This window comes from Anabrus simplex, chromosome 1, assembly GCF_040414725.1.
Source record: "Anabrus simplex isolate iqAnaSimp1 chromosome 1, ASM4041472v1, whole genome shotgun sequence".
Classification (NCBI taxonomy): Eukaryota; Metazoa; Arthropoda; class Insecta; order Orthoptera; family Tettigoniidae; genus Anabrus; species Anabrus simplex.
The window spans coordinates 756,652,411-756,673,300 of record NC_090265.1 but is presented as its reverse complement, the minus strand read 5'-3'; the positions used below and the strand labels follow the sequence as shown (position 1 = coordinate 756,673,300).

The 20,890-nt window shown below is 37.4% G+C and overlaps 2 protein-coding genes across 3 annotated transcripts in view; one reads left to right on the top strand and one right to left on the bottom strand.

Annotated features, from left to right (window-relative positions):
• The window catches only part of LOC136857498 (ribonuclease P protein subunit p40), a 301,106-nt gene that overhangs the window by 79,631 nt on the left and 200,585 nt on the right, over positions 1-20,890 (bottom strand). The window lies entirely within an intron of this gene.
• LOC136858432 (uncharacterized) lies at positions 580-10,216 on the top strand. The gene is made up of 4 exons (XM_067137974.2): positions 580-765; positions 9,580-9,641; positions 9,774-9,963; positions 10,055-10,216. Exons 1-4 carry the CDS (start codon positions 580-582, stop codon positions 10,214-10,216), a joined length of 600 nt encoding a protein of 199 aa, XP_066994075.2.

The window sequence follows — 20,890 nt, the reverse complement described above, 5'->3', positions numbered from 1 at the left end:
AGTGGGGAGGAGAAGGAGGGACTTAGAGTTGTTGGCAATGAAGGAAGGAGGGAATAGAGAGGGGAATTATGTAGGGCGATGCGGTGAGAGGGCGTCTCATTTTCTTCATTAATAATCAATCAATCAATGATCTGTTGACCAGGTGGCAGAGTGTACCTGGCTTTTTCTTAAACATTTTCAAAGAACTTGGAAATTTCTCAAACATTTCCCTTGGTAATTTATTTCAATCCCTTCTCTTAGTCCTATAAATTAATATTTGCCCCAATTTGTCCGCTTGAATTCCAACTTTATCTTCATACTATGATCTTTCCTACTTTTAAAAGCCCTACTGAAACTTACGTTATTCCTTGCCAACTCTCCACTGACAGACCACATAGTCAAGCATCCTCTTCCCAGGCCAAAGTTTGCCATATTATATAAAATAACATCGCATTTACAAACAAATGTGAGATTTTCCTAAAATAGTCCAGGTATTGTGCCACTACTAATACTGCCTAAAAGTATTAAAAAGGGGGATACACAAAAAAATTCATTAAATTTTACATTACATTAACCCGAGAACAGTCGCAGGGGGTCACTATGACTCCATTAGCGCCGCCACCGCCACCGCCACCGCCACCACCACCACCAATGGTGACCCTGCAGCTTCCCTCTCATTACCTTTTCAACTTTCAACCCTCTATAGAATGTAGTAGTCGCGAATCAGTTCGAACTTACGAGTTGTCGAGCAAAGTTGTTTGCGGATCACCACGACCTTTCGTACAAGTAAATTTTTCTCACTGTATATCCGTGGAAACATATTCTGTACAGAGAAAATCGAACAGATAGCCTTTACCAGTATTCTTTCATTTTATGGGTGTCACAACTATAAATGAATTAGTTGTCTATGCTTGGAAGCATCTCACACGGAGGTAGTTCCTGAAACAACTGGCCCTTCCTTACTTCAGGTCTCGTTTGAAGTCATAAGCTAAGATCAGAAATAATGCACATCCCTGAAGAACTATAATCTATTAGTTTCATGGTCCGTATTGATAGTTCAAGTACAAGTATGAAGGATGAGTTCTCCACCTAATCAATACTTTATTTTACATAGTGTCAATATTATTTACATAAAAAGACAGTAACGGTTTCGACCCGTAAATAGGTCATCTTCAGCTGCTAGCGGCTGTACAGAATAAATACTACTAAAATTAAAATTAAACAACGATGCCAATAAATAAACATGATACCACTATTCTAAAATTACTTAATGTTAAGATATACACATATGGTACAGTTTTGGGGGGTTAAGGGACTATTTTCAAAAATTACATTACTGAGGTTGGAATTGGATATAATTTTTAGAGTTTAACAAGAATCACTGACATTCAGGTGTCAAGTTATCTGTGTTAAATGCCACTATTATGTACAACGGTTTATGAGATGTTTAAAGTGCATTGTTGTGCCGCAAATATGCGGGGGCGTCATGTTCCTTAAAATAAGAGGTTCAGCAACCAGTTCACGGACACATAGCTTTTACTCTGTCTATATCACTGCTGAAAAATATGTTAGCGAGTGCCACTATTCTAAAAAATACTTAACATTAAGATGTATACATATGGTACAGTTTTGGGGTTGAAGGGTTTTACACTGGCCCCAAGATTACTACATATTACAAAAGTTCTATTTGCTGAGGTTGAAATTGGATACAATTCTTAGAATTTATGAAGAATCATTGACATACGGGTGTCAGGCTCAGATATCTAAATAGGTCATCTTGCCAGTACTATGTCCAACGGTTATTCAAAGTGCATTGTTGGGCCACAGATATGCGGGGACGTCGTGTTCATTAGAATAAGAGATTTAGTAACCTGTTTACAGATACATAGCTCGTTCTCAGTCTATATCAATGTTAAAACAACCTAGTTTATATTAGACTTCCTTATTGAGGTTTATGTTGCTGTGCGTGACATATTGAAATCAAGGAAAGCTAGTTGAGGGTGCTCCTCTCTTCATACTTGCGTTCCCTCAGGTTATTTTTGAAAATGTGTGACATACACGCGACAATGTGCAGCACGCTCCTAACTATGCTCAAGGACATATCCAGCTCACAGTACCTCAATAAGGAAGGCTAATGTAAACTAGCTTGTTTATTAACATTGATATAGACTGAGAAAGAGCTATGTATCTGTAAACGGGTTACTAAACCTCTTATTCTAATGAACATGACATCCCCGCATATCTGCGGCCCAACAATGCACTTTGAATAACCGTTGGACATCAGCTGCCTTTTCTCTTATGTGTATTCTGAAAGAAGCTGCTGTTGTTTGTAAGGTGATCCCTAGGTACTTATAAGAATTTACATTTTTAAGTTTCTTGTTTTATAAGTTATCTTTTCCATGGCAGCTGTTCTTGCACCTTTTCTGAATATCATTAGAACTGTCTTATCTGAGTTTATTGTCAGTCTATTGTTGTTTGCATACTCTTGTAACCTGCCCATAGTACTTTGTAGATCATCTCTACTATGTGATCCTAAAACTATGTCGTCTGCATATATATATACACTGATACTGTGTTACTATCTAGTATCTGAGTGATGTCAGTAGTAGTTAAATTGAAGAGTATTGGGCTTGCAGGGTCACCTTGCGGAACGCCATTTGTTTGTATTATGGTTTTTGATCTTGCCAATCTGCCTTTAATTTCAGTTCCACTATATACGAGTACATTTGATCCTGACTTACACGTATATCAAGGGGAAGAGAAAAACTACTTGTAACTCAGAATTACTTAGAAATCAGACTTACACAATACATCACATATTTACTGAAAAACTAATGGAATAGACCTACATGTATAAATTCTTGCAAATAATAAATACATGAAGACAGAAAATATTATTTTGAACTTGATCCAGCCTTAAAGAAATCAGATAGTCTGACTTGTTTCACTTTTCTTGCATTAAGAGTATAAACCTCCTTTTGCAAACTTAGTAATGAATTCAAAGAATTTTCACTACAACTTTTCGCAATGATATAAAGACTACACACATCCATTGCACTTAACACTTCACTCAGTTCAGGTATTTCAAGATTCAAGTTGTTATCTCCATCACTGTCACTATAGCTTGTAGCTGGTCCATCACCACTGCGTTCTTGGCATACATCAGCAATAATCTCTTCATCCGGTAGTTCTCCACATACAGCCAGATTATCATCGAAATGCACAAAAGTATCTAATTCTACACCCTCCGGTAGCGTTAGCTCATTGTCAGACAAAACTTCGTCCCCATAATTATCATTAGAGGCAGCCTCTTCTAGTAAGACACCAGCTTTGCGGAAACAGTTGCTGATTGTGGAGGATGACACCTGCTTCAAGGCAGCCGAAATAAAGTCCATGGCTTGTAGCAGTTACAGGTACAGTTAAGAGGGAAAAATTCCACTCGGACATTCTCCAGAACGATTTGAGGTGGATGTACTGCACATTGATCCTTAAGAAAGATCTTCTGTTTCTTTTTCATCTTAATGTCCAGTTTTTCAACCACTGTTCCATTAGAACCATAATCATCCAAGAATTTCTGTTGGATTCATATTCCGTAGGTTTTGTTTTCGCACCCTTAAAACACCTCGGATTCTTTGATTTTCCTAACACAAGTGGAGGAAGTTTGTCAGATCCATCTGCATTGGTGGTGAGAAGTACTGTTACAAGAATTTCACTTTTCTTCCCTCCATGCCATGAGTCACCTTTTTCAGCTAATGTTTTATTAGGAGGCTGATAATCCCTTACGATACCCGGCATAACCTCTTCTTTCCAATGTTGCACCGTGACGTCCACAGCTTTTGAGTCACTGCATATTGTTCTCCCTGTGATTCCATAACAATCTTTAAATCCTTGCAACCATCCTGATGAAGCCTTGAAATCAGTAGTGATACTCATAAATTTAGCTAAATCTATCGCCTTTGCCTTCAGCATGTCACCACTAACTGGTAGAGCTGCAGCCCGCTTTTGCTGGAACCATGTGAAAAGTGCTTTCTCCAAATCTACGTACCTTCCTTCTTGCTGACGGCTGCGCTTTGCTGATTTTGAACCCAGTTTTAAGAACTCATCCAAAGTAACGGTTTTTTTTTTACTGATGACTGTACATAGCGTGGTATAAGCAATCCCTAAGTGTGGAGTATCGTCCAGCCAGCCCCGTGGTGTAGGGGTAGCGTGCCTGCCTCTTACCCGGAGGCCCCGGGTTCGATTCCCAGCCAGATCAGGGATTTTTACCTGGACCCGAGGGCTGGCTCGAGGTTCACTCAGCCTACGTGATTAAAATTGAGGAGCTAACTGACGGCGAGATAGTGGCCATAGTCTAGAAAGCCAAGAACAATGGCCGAGAGGATTTGTCGTGCTGACCACATAACACCTTGTAATCTGCAGGCCTTCGGGCTGAGCAGCGATCGCTTGGTAGGCCAAGATCTTTCAAGGGCTGTAGTGCCATGGGGTTTGGTTTAGTTTGGATTAGCGTCCACTTCTCGTATAAATTTTACCTTTTCATCTAGGGTATAAATTTTCTTTTTCTGTTCTCCATGGCTAAACAAAAGCAAATGAATGACAAAACTACTGTTTAACAGTTCCCACGAAAGAAATTCTCATATTCAAACAAATATAATGTGTTTTCTTTTGTTTCCGCACCGAAACCATCCACTTTGCTTGTAATGTACCTTAATCTTTGGCGGCATAAGGAGGTCAAAAACGAAGAAGGTAGAGCGAGGAAAAGTGAGATAGAGAGCGAAGGGGATTCGTTCGGTTGGGATTTGTTAAGCCACCAATAAGGAAGGGTCAACATTGTCACTCGGCGAAACTCTTTGTGTTCTGTTTCAGCACCGAAACCCAACCACTCTACTTCTGCCTACACCGACAAAGAGGAAACTTCATAAATACAGTAGTTTCTTTTAAAAAAGCACGTGCTCATTACAATTACGCAAAACTCAATTATATTTCACTGACACTTAATACATTTTGCTAGTGGCTTTTATGCCGCACTGACACAGATAGGTCTTATGGCGACGATGGGATAGTAAAGGCCTAGGAGTTGGAAGAAGCGGCCGTGGCCTTAATTAAGGAACAGCCCCAGCATTTGCCTGGTGTGAAAATGGGAAATCACGGAAAACCATCTTCAGGGCTGCCGACAGTGGGATTCGAGCCCACTATCTCCCGGATGCAAGCTCATAGCCGCGCGCTCCTAACTGCATGGCCAACTCACCCAGTCACTTAATACGTATAAACAGATTACGTATAAATCAGGGTTATCAGATGTAAGGCTTTTTTTCAGGAGTTTTGCTGTATCAACCAGCGTTTTGTCTTAAATCAGGGTTAATTAACACGCTTTTAAATTACATTTTGCCGGGACCTACAGGAAATTACGTACAAATACGAATTACGCAGAACAGAGTTACGTATAAAGCAGGTTCAACTGTTATAACAACTGTCAATGTGTTACCCTTCCAATCATGTTTTCTAATTTCTTAACTAAAATTTTTCTGCTCAGTACACCGAAAGTGAAATCTACAAAGATAGCATAAAATTTTCTTGTTATTCGTAAGGCTTCCTCTATATCATTTAGAAGATTTCTTATTGGTGTACAGTCCCTCTTCCTTTTCTAAAACCAAACTGTTGTTCTGGAAGGTGTGTTCCCATTTCTTAGATAAGCTTGTTTGTAACAATTCTAGAATATATTTTATAGATTTTCTTTTGCAGGGCAATTCCTCTGTATGAGTTTGGGATTTCTTTTTCCCCTTTACCTTGATATAGCATTTTTTATATTTGATACTCTCCAATTTTGAGGTATGTTTGCTGTAGTGATACACTTATTAGAAACCATATATTTAAGAGCGTATTTGCGGTCTCCTTTAAATTTTCATTAAATATTCCATCTGGCCCAACTGCTTTGTTATTTTTTGTTTCAAAGATTGCTGTTTCAATTTCAGTTAAGAGTTATTGAATTTGTTTCAATTGTTTGTGTTCTTCAAATCTGAAGGGCTGATTTACTTGATTCCTGATTCAGTAAATGTGAGAAATGTACTTCCCATGTGTTTAACGGAATTTTCTTCAGGGCAATGTATGGGTTTGTAGTGCATCTTCAGCCTGTTTCTTTGCTTGATGTTTGAAATATTCTGACTGTTTTTCTTTCAACAATTTCTTATATGTCCTATTCTTAGCATAAATCTCTAGAGTTCCCTTTGCAGTTGCTTCTTTAGCTCTGTGTAGCAGATCTAACGTTTCTCTTCGAAGGTTGTAACACTCAGCATCAAACCAAGGTTTCGCTATCCTCGGGGACATAGAATAGAATTATTTATCATCAACAGGTTGTTTCCCAATTAAAGATGATTCAATAAAACATAACATACTACAAATACACCTTAAATAAATAACACTAATTTCCTAAAATAATAACCAAGTTCAAACTAAATCTAGAGACCTTTATATATGCATATTTACAACACCTGAAATAAATAAATAAAATAAATAAATAAATAAAACTAAATCTCCTTAAATAATTGACATTATTAAACTACATCTAGTAACATTTACATATCTTACAGATAGGGCCTTAAATTCATGAGGTCATTAGGGCACGTCTGATTTTAGACAGGGGTGAGTGAAAAAGGTCCACTGATTCACCCACCTCGTTTAGTGATGTTAGTGCCCTCACAAGCTAAGAGTTAGCCCGAGCCACAGTTCTCACTTTAGGCAGATGAAAAATATACCTTTGCCTAGTATTGCGACGAGAAACATGTAATGGGATCAGCTCCAATAATGTTGAGCAATCCACTCTATTAGTCAGACACTTATAAAGAAAGAGGACATTGGCACATCTGCAGAGTGAGTGCAATGTCCTCATGCTCATAGTCTCACAAAAAACTTGTAATCGGACGAAGAGAGAGAAATACCCAAACCCTCATAGCTGACCCATTTTGTGAACCTTATTTGGATCCTTTCCAAGTTTTGTATTAAATACTGCTGAGAAGGTAGCCACGCCTCGCAACAGTATTCTAACGATGGTCTGATTAGAGTTCTAGGAGAAACAAATTCGGCACAGTTTCTTTTCAGAAAACCAAGTAATTGAAACCCCTTCCTAGAAATCTTGTGTAAATGGTTCTCGAAGGAAAGACCGTAGCAGTTTGAAAGTGTCACACCAAGAACATTTATTTTGTTCACACGAGCTATTCTTGCCTGTTTTATGTACTTTGCTGTGTTGTCTAATGCTTGTTCTATATTTCCAATTTCTATTTGCTGTAATATCTCAACCAAATCACATTTTCTTGCTTCTAGAATATCTTTATCTAACTTTCATATGGCAATTTGCTTTGTCCTTTTTCCTTGTGGGGCAGTATGTCTTTCCAACATAATTTTTGTGGTTAGGGAACATTCTTCTTTAGAATGTCAGTCAGACTAGAGTACATTACTTCTTGACTATATGTAGTTATACTCCTTCCTTTAATTAAAAAAGACTGATAGTGCTTTTCCCATTTCTTTTAATTTGCCTATATTTCTGTGCATACAAGTGACTCCACATTCTGGTCTACCTCTTTCCCTAGTAATGGCTAAATCATGTTTCGTACATAAGTTTAGAATACTTATTTCTTTTGTTAGGAAAGTTTCGGTAGCTATTATGATATTGAAGCTTGATTATATTTGGCTTGCAAAATCGAAACCGTCTGACTGTTATCCCCTTTGGCCAGAGGTCTGGCGAGTAAATTTTCTTTAGTTCACTTAGTTGTACACAGACTTCAAAAGCTCTGTTTAGACCTTTTGTGTCTAAACGTTCATATTTTATCAATTGGTCTTCTGTTGTCTCTTTGCATCCCCCAGCATAAATAAAGGCGAATCCCGATTGAATGTCTACATTTTCCATGCTATGTCCTTTCTTGAAACCAGATTGGAAGGGATATAATCAGATATAATCGGCATTCAGCCTTCGGGGAGCACATTTACGACTGTTCACACCATTTTACAGACATCAACACTGACTTTAAATTTTACACATTGAAAATAAAAGTAAATCTTTGAATATAAAGGAAGCAATAGAAATTTACATCGCCAAAAATGCTAATGTAACTATCCTAAATGACCATACACATTTAAAAAATTCCCCCTCTTTGCCCTACTCACATAACATCTATACAAAACTTTCTCATTAAATTAGCCCTTTTCTTAATAACATTTAATATTTGGTCTCTATTTCAATTCCCTACTTTATCAACCTAAAAACTTTAATTTGAATTCATCTACTTACATAAAAGTACATTATAATATGAAGCACGTCAACAACCTCCTCTACTCTCCCCTCTCCAATGTTTATGGAAGTTTCCACAGCGCTACACTTGCCCCGCCCTACTCACCCCTCCCCTCTCTCATCCAACAGGAGAGATCCACAACGCTCCACAAGGCCCCTCCCATGCTACCCCTCCCTTCTACGCGAGCAATGTTCTTTGCCCAAAACTTTCCATGACCACAGTCCTGAAATAATGTCGGCAGTCTAGATAAGTACGTAATTTTTCCATTATATTTAATACTTGTATATTTATTTTACTTTTGTCATTACTGGTTCATGTTATCACTAAACTCTCTATCATTGACGAGTTTACACAAAGTAAACAATAAATGTACATATATAAGCATATTTAAAGTGATTTGATAGAATCTGAGGATGTTCTTGTAGAACGAAACATGTCATTCTTTGTTATTTGTTTGTATTTTACAGGTATGTTTACAGTGTTATAATTTACATTCTAATTGCTGTGTGTTTGACAGACTGGAAAGTTTTTATTGCATTTAACTAAGTCGACACTGGAAAATATGGCTTCATTCTTAACAAAAAAAAAAAAAAAATCTGCATTCGACAATCTCCACCTGAATCAGTGCATGATACCTGACTGTTGAACACCTTTCAAGCTGATATAGGTTTATTGTTCGCAGCAATTACATTTGTTCTAAAGTATTAAAATGAGTGTTTATACTTATATCATTAATGAAAGTGATCGTGGACTTCTAATCCAGATATAGGCCTACTAATGGAAATACATTCATGAGAGATATTAGGATAAAGTAGTGTAAGTAATAATTCATTGACTTCATCATCAGGTGACTTTGCTACATAGTAGTTGGTTTCACTTAAAATCAGACATCTTTTTGTAACATTCAACAGAAATCCCAATCTTTGTCAATTAATAGGCCTATCCCTGAATAGGGGTGATCTCATACTTTTAGGGAATACTTCTTTTAGAAGAAATAACTTCATACTATAACTTAAAATTCTTACAGGTGCTGATTTGATATTTGCCACAAACTTGAAGTGAAATCATGATTATCATGGTGTTATGAACAGTGAGAAATTTCAGATGTGGGTGGAAAGACAATCGTAGGATTAAGAAATATAGGACCCTGTGTTATTGTAATGGATAATGCACCATATCACTGTAAGGTTGAGCAACAACCAACAATGAAATGAAGGAAGGATCAATTAGTGGTAATTATATTACATTGAATATTTCCTTCTACTGAATGATATTTAATGATGTTACAGAAATTAATTTTTATTTTTCCTTTAATTTACAGACATGGTTAAGGCAGAATGGTGTGTGTCTACCAGAAAATGGTACAAAAGATGAGCTGCAAAGGTTGTCATATGAATCAAAGTCACATAAAGAGGTACAGAAACATCTAAACGTGAGTTTAGATAATGTTGTTTACTTTCATGTTGTTGACTTTCACGTATGCATAACAATATTTCTCTGTTTCTTTAAAACCAGGTACATTGTTGACGAGATGCTGCATAATGAAGGCCATACTATCCTACGACTTCCTCCATACCACTCATTTTTCAATGCCTTCGAATTTGTATGGTCTGTGGCAAAACAGTATTATTACAAAACAGAGGCTTCAAGACCTGGTCATGGATTGGACAGAGCTACAGCTGTGTGGAAAGAATCTCTTGATCAGGTAGGCCAACTGGAAATGTTATTTATTGGATATAGGCAAGCAGACTTTATCATATACTTGTCAGGTTGTGATACTTTAATATATCCCACAGGTGACAGCAGAGATGTGGAGAAATGAAGTGAAACACACTGAGAAGATTGTTGAGTTCTACAATAATGAGGTGAGAGGTCTTCCTGAAGTGGAGGAACTAGTCATTCATCATGGAAGCAGTAAAGAAGAAGAAGAAGAAGAAGAAGAAGAAGAAGAAGAATAAGAAGAGTTAGCTGTACCATTGTAAGAGCCATTCCATGAGAATAAGGATTTTATAACTTTGCTGGGAAATAATACATTTTTAATTGCCCTATCCTTTCAGATATAATGAAGTTACATTTGAAATTTGTGGGGAAGTGTGTATCTACGAGTTACAGGGCGGTACACCAATCGGAGTGAAATTATCTTGAACTGCTGTGGCGCAATGTGAGGAGAAGCGGGCAAGGGGGAGAGAGAGAGAGAGAGACAACACCGTGAAAGCAATACACCACGTAAACATTGTACACCTGAAACTACGTATGCATTTCTTTTAAATCATATCGCAGTAATCACAAAACTTGGAATTAATTTATACTTCTTTTGCCTTACATTTATTTACACCATATATATTTGCATCTTATGTGAATTTAACTTACCGATTATAAACTCCTGGCAACGGGTCGACTTGAACCACCAATCTCTAAGTCCATAGTTGCCACTCGGCTAAAATGTCACTTGAGAGGTAATTGTAAAAAGTCTTATATATAGGCTGTACAGATTAGTGACGGGATATTCAATTCATTTTAATGAATCAATTCAATTGATTCCGTTCACGTTACTGAATCAATATAGTGAGCTGATTCACGGACCATTAGAGTCATCAATCCTATTGCATCTGTGTAGTGTGTAGTGATAAGAAAGCAGCAACAACATTCAATGCTTGCTACTGCCATCTGGTAATCATTCTATGAACTGCTTTCCTATGCGTCATCTAACTTTCAGATTCAGTACTATATTTGCTTATTATATTACTGCACAAAACTTATGTAGTTAATAATAATAATAATAATAATAATAATTACTGACATAACTCAAATTCTATACACTATCTAATGGTTTTCCACAGTTCTCTGAAAGTCACAACTCACACACATATACATATATAGAGACAGAATTAGATGTAAAAATACCTCACAATAAATAGCCCAGATATTAAATATAAATCAAATAATTTGCTTTACGTCGCACCGACACAGATAGGTCTTATGGTGACGAAGAGAATAGAAGAGATAGGAAAGGGCTACAAGTGGGAAGGAAGCGGCCGTGGCTTTAATTAAGGTACAGCACAAGCATGTGTCTGGTGTGAAAATGGGAAACCACCGAAAACCATTTTAACGGCTGCCGACGGTAGGATTCGAACCCACCATTCCTCGAATGCAAGCTCATAGCTACGCGACCCTAAACGCACGGCCAAGTAGCTCGGTCATCTTTGAAAATGTCTTTTTCTATCAACATATAATTTTTTTAAAATCATCATATTTTGTATAGGCTACACGAGATGTACAGTAGCCCACTGGTTTTCTGATTAAACATATTTTTATTTAAGCTATTGCATCAGTCTGCTTACGTACTCACTGTCCATGTACAGCGGTGACCTCGTGATTCGATTATTGAAGTATTGTGCAATCATGCGACACACGAACTGAGAGAATACCGAGCGGTTCTTCCGCATATAAAACAGACAAATTCAAGTGGTCATGAGCATGACTCATAGTCATAGAGTAGGCTAAATAACAATGTTATTGGTGTAATGTCCCACTAACAACTTTTATGGTTTTTGGAGACGCCAAGGTGTTGGAATTTAGTCCCGCAGGAGCTCTTTTATGTGCCAGTAAATCTACTGACATGAGACTGAGCACCTTCAAATACCATCGCACTGAGCCAGGATCAAACCTGCCAAGCTGGGTTCAGAAGGCCAGCACCTCAATCGTCTGAGCCACTCAACCAGGCATGGAGGCTAGAGAGCTTTAAGTAATTGTCGAATGTCAACTAGTTATAAAAATACCAACTGATTAAACTAATATGGTAATTAGAATAACCTAATAAGCCTAACTACTTACAAGCTAGGTACTTTGGAATTCTGTTCTATCTTTTCAACACTGCAAATAAATCCATCTTTTATTTAAAACTCCCTGTAAGAAAAGGCCAGTGAATGCGAGTGGTTATTATTTTTAATGAGCTGAGCTTGAGAGGAAGTTCGGCTCCCCGCCAATGTCCAGTATACCGATAATGAACCGTGTGTGTGTTGTGTCTCGCTGATCCGTGACTGCATACGATTCTTTCAGTGTGCCATGATTCACTGTGTCTCGCTGCAGCGGAAGCTCGGCTCCCCGCCAGTGTCCAGTGCGCCGATAAGGAGCCGTGTGTGTTATGTGGCTCACTGAGCCGTGACTGCGCATGATTCGTGTGCCGTGGGCTTGCCGTTCCTGTGATCAATTCACTCGGACACTTGAATGCACTCAGTAGCCAACACTAGTATAGGTACATAGTAGGTACATTACCATTAAGAGAGATAACATTGCAAAGTAATTCGTCTTTACCATGAAATACATTGTCATTGTACATGACTGAATTACTATCAACATATCTTAGAGAAACAATAATATACATGAAACCCAAATTACGAGTTTCATTTCCACGATACATTCCTCCCATAAAATGGAGACTATGTAGCTTATCCACCTTCATTTCAGCCACATAAATACTCAGCAAAAATTACAAAATCACATTAGAGCACAAATACAATTTTTTAAGTAGAAATAGTCTGGAACATAGATTAGTGAGGTTGGACATCCCGCCCGTCATCATTCATGAGTCGCTGTTGAACATATGGTGCTTGTCAAAACCAGTAAGTTGCTATTTTACACAATAATAGTGAAATGTTGATGAAGACGACACATACATCCAGCCCCCGTGCCAGAGAAATTAACCAACGGTGGTTAAAATTCCCGACCCTGTCGGGAATCAAACCCAGGACCCTGTGACCAAAGGCCAGCACGCTAACTATTTAGCCATGGGGCCGGACAATAATAGTGAAAAACTACACTCACTGCAGCTATTGTTGACTGGATATTTCTTTTCTTTAACCCGATGAGCGCTATGCCCGCCTATAGACTGGCTGACGCGGCCGATCCACCAGTGCAACGCCCGTCTATAGACGGTGCACGAGAATTTTAATTTTTTTGAGTTTCCCGGTTCACTTTCGAGTGCGTATTTGACTCTGACATGTTCTGCCATCTGTTGGGCATTATGCAGAACTAATTAATCAGAGATTATAGCTTCGGGAAGTAACTTACAGAGCTTTTTGTAGATATCTGTGGAGTTCATCTGTGATGTAAACAAACATGGCGGAACAACAATTTAGTTGCTCTTTCAGAGATGTTATTTCGGATCACAGAATCTTTCAGTTATTAACCACAGTGGAAAGTGATGGAGATAATCATTTTAAGGAAATTTTAAGCAATTTTGAAAGTGAGAGTGATAGAGAGAATGAACATTAAAACAAGAATAATAGTTAACACCACCTTTCCAATACTTATCTTTCCTTATATTTAGGAAATAAACATTACAACAGGCGTTGTAAGATGGGACATGTTTTGCTTAACAGTCGTAAGCATCATCAGCATCGGCTGGAAAGGTGGTGTTATCTATTATTCTTGTTTTAATGTTCATATCTGATGTCCAATACGGTCTACAATGAGATTTATTACTTGTAATAGAGAGAATGCCGAAAATATTGTATATGAGAGAGAAACAGAGCCTCCTTCTAAACGAAAGAAGAAAAACACGGTGAGTACAAAAGCTATTTTATCGCTAATTTCGTGGAGGATGGATTACTTTTCTTCACCAGAGTTTTAGGTAACTGTGACAGGCTCTGAGGGCCAAGTAGTGTTTGATGACAACCTGAAAATCATTGACTTTTTAGAAACTTTTGTGCCAGTGGAGTTGGTGCAGATAGTTGAACAAATCGGCATCACAAACAACCAGTAGAAAACATTTAAGTATCGCCACATTCCAGGTTTGGAAAGTATTTTAAAATATCAACTTATATACTTCTAAGAAGTTACATGTATTAGTTGTCTATAGATTTTCAAAAATAATATTAATTTGGGGTCTTTACTTTGTATGGGCACATAAGTGTAATTTTGTTTTCTCTAAAAATAATATTGAACATAAGTGTAGGATTTTCTATTTGCATTTAGATTTATAAACAACCAACATTTATAAACATTTTAAGCTAATCACCCCACTGATAAGTTAAAAATTGAGGCTTCTACAATTTTTTTTACATACGAATGAAAAAACTCGGCACTGAGATACCAAACAGTCAACTGGTAACTCAGCACTTAAAAGGTTAAAGAACAGTGAGTACCACGAATTAATATCCTGTTTTGTTGATTCCTGTAAACTTTGTATGTACTGGATGAAAACTTTGTAGACCAATTGATTCAGTTTTATGTTTATTGCACTCAGTCGTCACGATAGTGCTTTCAATGACAACAGTCGGTCAAGTACAAATCCTGTTGAACCTAACCGGTCATTATAATTTGTTTTCAGTGGATCACAACCAAACCTGTTCCTATGAGTGGTTTTGGAAGAATACAATGGTTTTGTCACAAGCCAATACAGACTCTTAAATCAATGTGTGAAAATGGGAAAGTGCAGGAAACCCTCTTCAGGAATGCCAATCTCGAAGTCCATAGTCTTTTTGGCATTGTCACTCTGTCGTGACCCTAAGGGATATCAACAGGCTGAGGACTAGGGTTCGGAATTCTTGGAGCGTATAGTCAGATCAGCAAAGTTTGAATATTAATTATATTCTAAAACCCAAGAATATTCACACACAAATATATACAAAATAAATGTACAATTTTAACACAATTTCTCTGACACCAATTACTCTCAATCCCTTCTCAACTTCAGATCCTTCTGAATTTCTCTCTTTAAATACACATAATAATAATAATAATAATAATAATAATAATAATAATAATAATAATAATAATAATAATGTTCACTGGTTGGATACTTAACTACGGCGTGGAATTGGAACACGTCCAATTGAAGTCGTCTTTCTTCGTTCTTCATCGTAGATATCCCTAGAACCCGTAGCTCTATTCTCCCAAATATAAGTATTTACTAGTTTATGACGATGATTATATTCCAACACCTACTTTGACAATCGATGTGGTAAACCCTTATGATCGCTCACTGATGAATCACACTTAATTTCAGAGCCTAACATCCCTTACACAATATTTCACAACATTAAGACAAAAGCTCTTGGTTTACGAGCTTCTACGCAACATCGAATGTTCTAAATCCTTCTTTGGAACATTCTGCCATTCCAATTATCATCACATTTATGAATTACAGACATATACAAACTCTCCTGTAATTTCCCTTTATGTATACATGTGTTTATGTGCCTGCTACTTTTCAAATCACTGTTCTCCTATTGGTTCCTTAGCATGGAACCTCCCAGTCACGTGGCAACTTCATGTGATCTTCTAGAACAATTTGGAAGCTGTTTCTATGTCCCTTACACGTGACTCCGTACATTTCCAATCCAAAAGAAATGCGCATTTAACTTACACAGTATTTCACAACATTAAGACAAAAGCTCTTGGTTTACGAGCTTCTACGCAACATCGAATGTTCTAAATCCTTCTTTGGAACATTCTGCCATTCCAATTATCATCACTCTTATTTATGAATTATAGACATATACAAACTCTCCTGTAATTTCCCTTCATGTATACATGTGTTTATGTGCCTGCTACTTTTCAAATCACAGGCTTTATACCCTGGAGGTCACGGATTCGAACCCCATTCGAGTCAGTTTGCTCACTCTGTTATGTGCGAAAGGCGCATCACGAACCGCCGTTCATGACAACTCAGCTGAAATGTCCCTTTAGAGGTAATTGTAAAAAGTATTATATACAGGCTGTACAGATATATAGTTCATTACCAATTCCACCTCGATAGCTATGAAACGCACACTGCATAGCGGTTTCGCTCTATAGATAAATCATAGTATAGTGAAAAAATTTGTTTTGAAGAAAAAAAACATCTGTCGGGCATGAAGGTCCAGAAGGAAATTATTTTCATTGGCATTCTTATTTATGTGTTCACCACCCTAGTACGCTTAAATAAAGCTTATAAATGCTTCGTAAGACTGATTCTCGAATATGGATCTGCAAGCTGGGATCCGTACAGGATGGGTTTAATAAATTCCCTAGAAAAAGTTCAAAGAAGAGTGATGCGTTTCGTAACCGGGAATAGGAGGAATACTGTTAATCGGGAAAGTCTTGAATCTAGAAGAACTAGAGCTCGCCTGTGTGGTCTTTATAAGAGCTATATGGGAAGGGCTGCTTGGAGTAGTATTAGGAATAGGTTGGAACCTCCCCCATAGTTAATGAGAAATGATCATAAGCATAAAATTAGGGCCAGAAACCAGCATACGGACGTGGGCAAGTTTTCCTTCATTAACAAGATCATACGGGATTGGAATAAATTACCTGCAGCAGTCTTTGATAGATTCCCTTCCGGTATCAAGTAATTTAACCCTCAATTTGGCGCGCCCTTCCGACAAACACTCTCGGGCGCGTGCGGTCTTTTAGATCGCAACGATTATTTTCATAATTTATTGTACGCCCTTGGAATCTAATAAAAATGTTGAAGTTTAATACTGTTGCAAGTAAGTTTACTTTTATTTAGATAATATTTAAAACATTTTTACGTACTCAATGACCGCATTAGAAAAATAAAAACTTGTTGAAAATTGAGTTGATTTAAAAATACATTTTGAAAGCTTTGAAAAACAACTTTCCGTTCTATTTATTTTTTCTGGTTTGTAAAATGGAAGCTATTTGAACTAGATATATATTTATCCTCCCCTTCATCCATTGTCTAATATTTATGGCATGAGTAATCATAAATTAAAACATCATTTTTTCAGAAATATTTGTATTTCAAATGATAAAAACTTCTAATTTTACAGCATGACAACCACCTTTGTGAAAAATATGTATATGAGAGAATTATACATTATTTTACATATATTTGAGTTCATATTCAAGTTCAATTTTGCACTATTTTCTTTATGTGAACACACTGAAGAATTATTGTCATTGTTCTAACCAAATATTGGTATAGTCGACAATCTTTTGTACAATATCGTCTGGAAAAAATAGCTCCCAGGTTTCAATTGGAATTTTAACATGCCTGGCTAAACCATTAGGCCCTGGAAGGCGTATTACAATATTATGACCTGGTCCACAACCAGTCCTTGCGAATGTTGGGTGCGCATGCCATTCTCTCTCACCGTCCTTGCCTGTCAAATTCACTTCGGAAACACCAGCACCACATCAGTCATCACCAGATAGCTCACTATCTGTATCATGGTCACTAACCTGAAGATTGTCAGTTTCACCATCATCACTTTGTGGCTGCTGTCTGGAAGTATCCTCTGCTGCCTCATCAACTTCTTCCAATAGGCATCCTACTGCTTTGTCTCTGTCTTTCACAAATGCAGTTATTCTTTCACTTTCTTCCTTTTCAACACTCTCTATCAATAATCGGATCCTTTCTTCTTCAGCAGGATCCATATCGAGATGTACATGCACACGAAACTAAACAAATCTAGTAAAACACACCCAGGCGCGCACTGGTCACAATGACTGAGACACAAGTTACACGGGCGCACCGGTGTAAAAGACCGCAGACTGACTCGACCATCTACCTCCCTGTCTACAGGGCGACTGAGGAGGGGCCACCCTATCAGGTCGCTAGATGATCCCTTGGAGGATAGTCTGGAGGAGGGGGGGAGGGAGGGGAGGCATAGCTGACCTTTAGACGGATTCCTTGTCCAAAACTTTTAGAGTAGGTCGTTTAGACTGCTGCGCGCCCGACTGAGAGTTAAGATCATTAGTGCTTGTGTAAAGTGAAAAGTAAAAGTTGTAAATTACAGACACTGAATTTGTGATTTTCTGCTTGGTTTAGATTGTGAAACTAGGAGTTTTTTTCTTGTGGTATTCTCTTTCCAGGGAATTCCTAGCTGTACTTATGTTTCTGTAATTGTTGTTGTTGGGTAATTAACATTTTCAACTTTACTTTATTATTACTTGTAACGTTAAGCTAGTAGTAAGCTCAACCTATAGTTTTGTAAGCCATAGTGTTAACACATTGGAGACCGAGCCCGAGTATGTATTGGGGTGGGGTAACAGCTCAGACTGACCATACCCAAGGCTAACTCAGGCCCGCGTATTTGTTATATTGTCAACAATGCCAGGACGAGAATCACTCGAAAGGTATACATACCACTTTAAAGAAATTTTCTAACAGCTATACCATGCGTTCATGTCCTCTGTCATTTTCTCGAAATTATAGCAGCTTATTTTTGCTCGACCTCGCTTCTACACTTCATACTTCCAGCCTTGCTTCCATCTGCTCAAGGCGCGCGGTTTCAGAGTTTTGTTTACATCGTGCGAAGTGTTTAGACTGCTTTTTGTTTCTGCTATAATGATTGGATCATTGAATGAAGGTGGAACTGTAGAGATTTTTTATGACAGTGGTTCAGAAGAAGAGGTAGACGATTCAGATTTAGACCCTGATTTCGAACTTCATGTTAGTGATGAAGGTATTTATAACCTATCGTATTCCACCCAGGTGTGATTTTGCACTTCGTAGTTTATTTAGCTAATGTTTCATAATCTTCATATGACTGGGTTTTCATTTAGAATGAAGTGACGCAAGCGATGATAATTCAAAGGCAGGGACTGATTCGCATTCGTCGGGTACTTTTGGCGATTTGGATGCACTTGCAAAGCCCATGCAGATAAAGGAAAAGTGGAAAATGGGAAAGTAATGAGGAAAGAGACATACTGGTGGTATCCAATGTGTTCTGTAGCACTTTGTGTCCCTGAATGCTTCAAACTATTGTGCACTCAGACTCATTATTTGTAAGACTTTGTTGTCAGACTTTTTTTGTTGTTGTTGCAAAAGGCATACCGTTGGAAAATGTGTAATGTGAAAAGTATTCAATAGATCTTAATGCAACTTTTTAATCTGTAGAATGGACACTTTTAATTTTTGATGATATATACGTGGTACAATTGCAACCTACCTACTATTTTCTACAAATTTTAAAAAACCCTCAATAATGGCAGTCTGCCTGCCCATATGCCACCTTAAGACATGGTCTCCAATGTTTAAGTGTATGAAACTGTACATGATGCTGGATTTAGAATGTTAAATTAGTAGTATTTCTTGCAATATTTTTTTCCATGGAATTCCTATTCATACTTGAGTTGTTTTAGATGTTGGGTAGTATGTTTTAACTTTATTATCATTTGAAGTGTTAAGCTAGTAGTAAGTTCAATCTATAGTGTTGTAATTTGTAGTGTTAAGTCCTGGAAATACTTAAGTTGTGTGTGAATTTGTATATGATGATGCTGCATTTAGAATGTTAAACTAGTAGTAATTCTTGTAATATTTTCTTTACATATATCTGCTTGTTGTACTCTTGTTTGCTTGTTTGTTTGTTTGTTCTTGGGTAATTATGTTAATTATGTTAGTGACCATTGCCACCGGGATATTTCCCATTTGCAATTTATTTATAATAATAATAATAATAATAATAATAATAATAATAATAATGAGTGACAGGAGTTTAACGTAATTTGGAAGGAATGTTTTGTGTATGATAAATGAGTACCAGGTTAACTACTGGGGGGCAAAGGCGGTCGTGCGTAGAGTTAACCACTCTACCACACCAAGTGCCAACGTTATGGATAGTGGAAGCCTTTACCTTCCACCCTTCTAATCTCCTTCATGGTTTGTATGAAGATAACTTTGCTTTTTGCTTTTTAAATGTTAGTATTATGTTTGTTTATTCATACCCCTGCTTTGTAATTCAGTGACCATGGAATGGCTCTTGATGTTGGTAAATTATAATAATTATTTGTATTTATATCCTTTCTCCTTATTCCACACTTTTGTTATTATTATTATTATTATTACTACATATCCCTTAACATGTAAATAAACTTATATTTAATACAGTAAATTATGCTTATCTCCTTGGATTCATTTTTCGTTGCATATTGTTTTTGCTATGATAACATGACTTCTTTATGATATAAATAAATATAAAATAAAAGTATTTCTTCCCAAATATATTTGTTATACATGCACCTATCAGACAACCAACTAGGGAAGTCTTTTATTAAGGTGCCTAATGTTCTTTCGTACATGTATAATTGAAGAACTGAAGATCCATATACAGGTAAGTGGGTCGCCCATGTGGTAGGCCCATTACGTGTCATAAGAAACTGAGTGAACTGGCTGTGCAGTTCGATCACATTGCTGTGAGCTTGCTTTCAGGAGATGGTGGATTCGAACCCCACAGTCGGCATGTCTGAAGTTTTTTTGTTTCCCTCATTTTCATTTCAGGCTAGTGCTGTGGCTGTACTGTGCCATATCATATATGCCCCAAGAGTACAATAAGTAATATTGTGTAATACTGTGGACTCATTGCAAGAAGGAAACCCTGGTGTAATCAGGAAGTTGCGCAACGCAAGCTCTCGGGAGCGCGTGGCATCGAAAATAACTTATCTTCCATGGTAACAGCGAATATCTCATATGAGGCAATCGGGAAAATTACGAGATTGTTTGAAAGCGGCAGATTCAAAAGAGACCAATCACAAGCTTGAAAGTGCATCGTTGAGTTAGTGTCTTTCAGACAGGCAAAGAGGACCAGCTAATTGTGAATGTGTTGTGATACAAGAGAAAGGCAAGGTTAGCCTGATAAAATGAGATTTATATAAATATGTTTTCACTGAGTCAGCACTTTCTA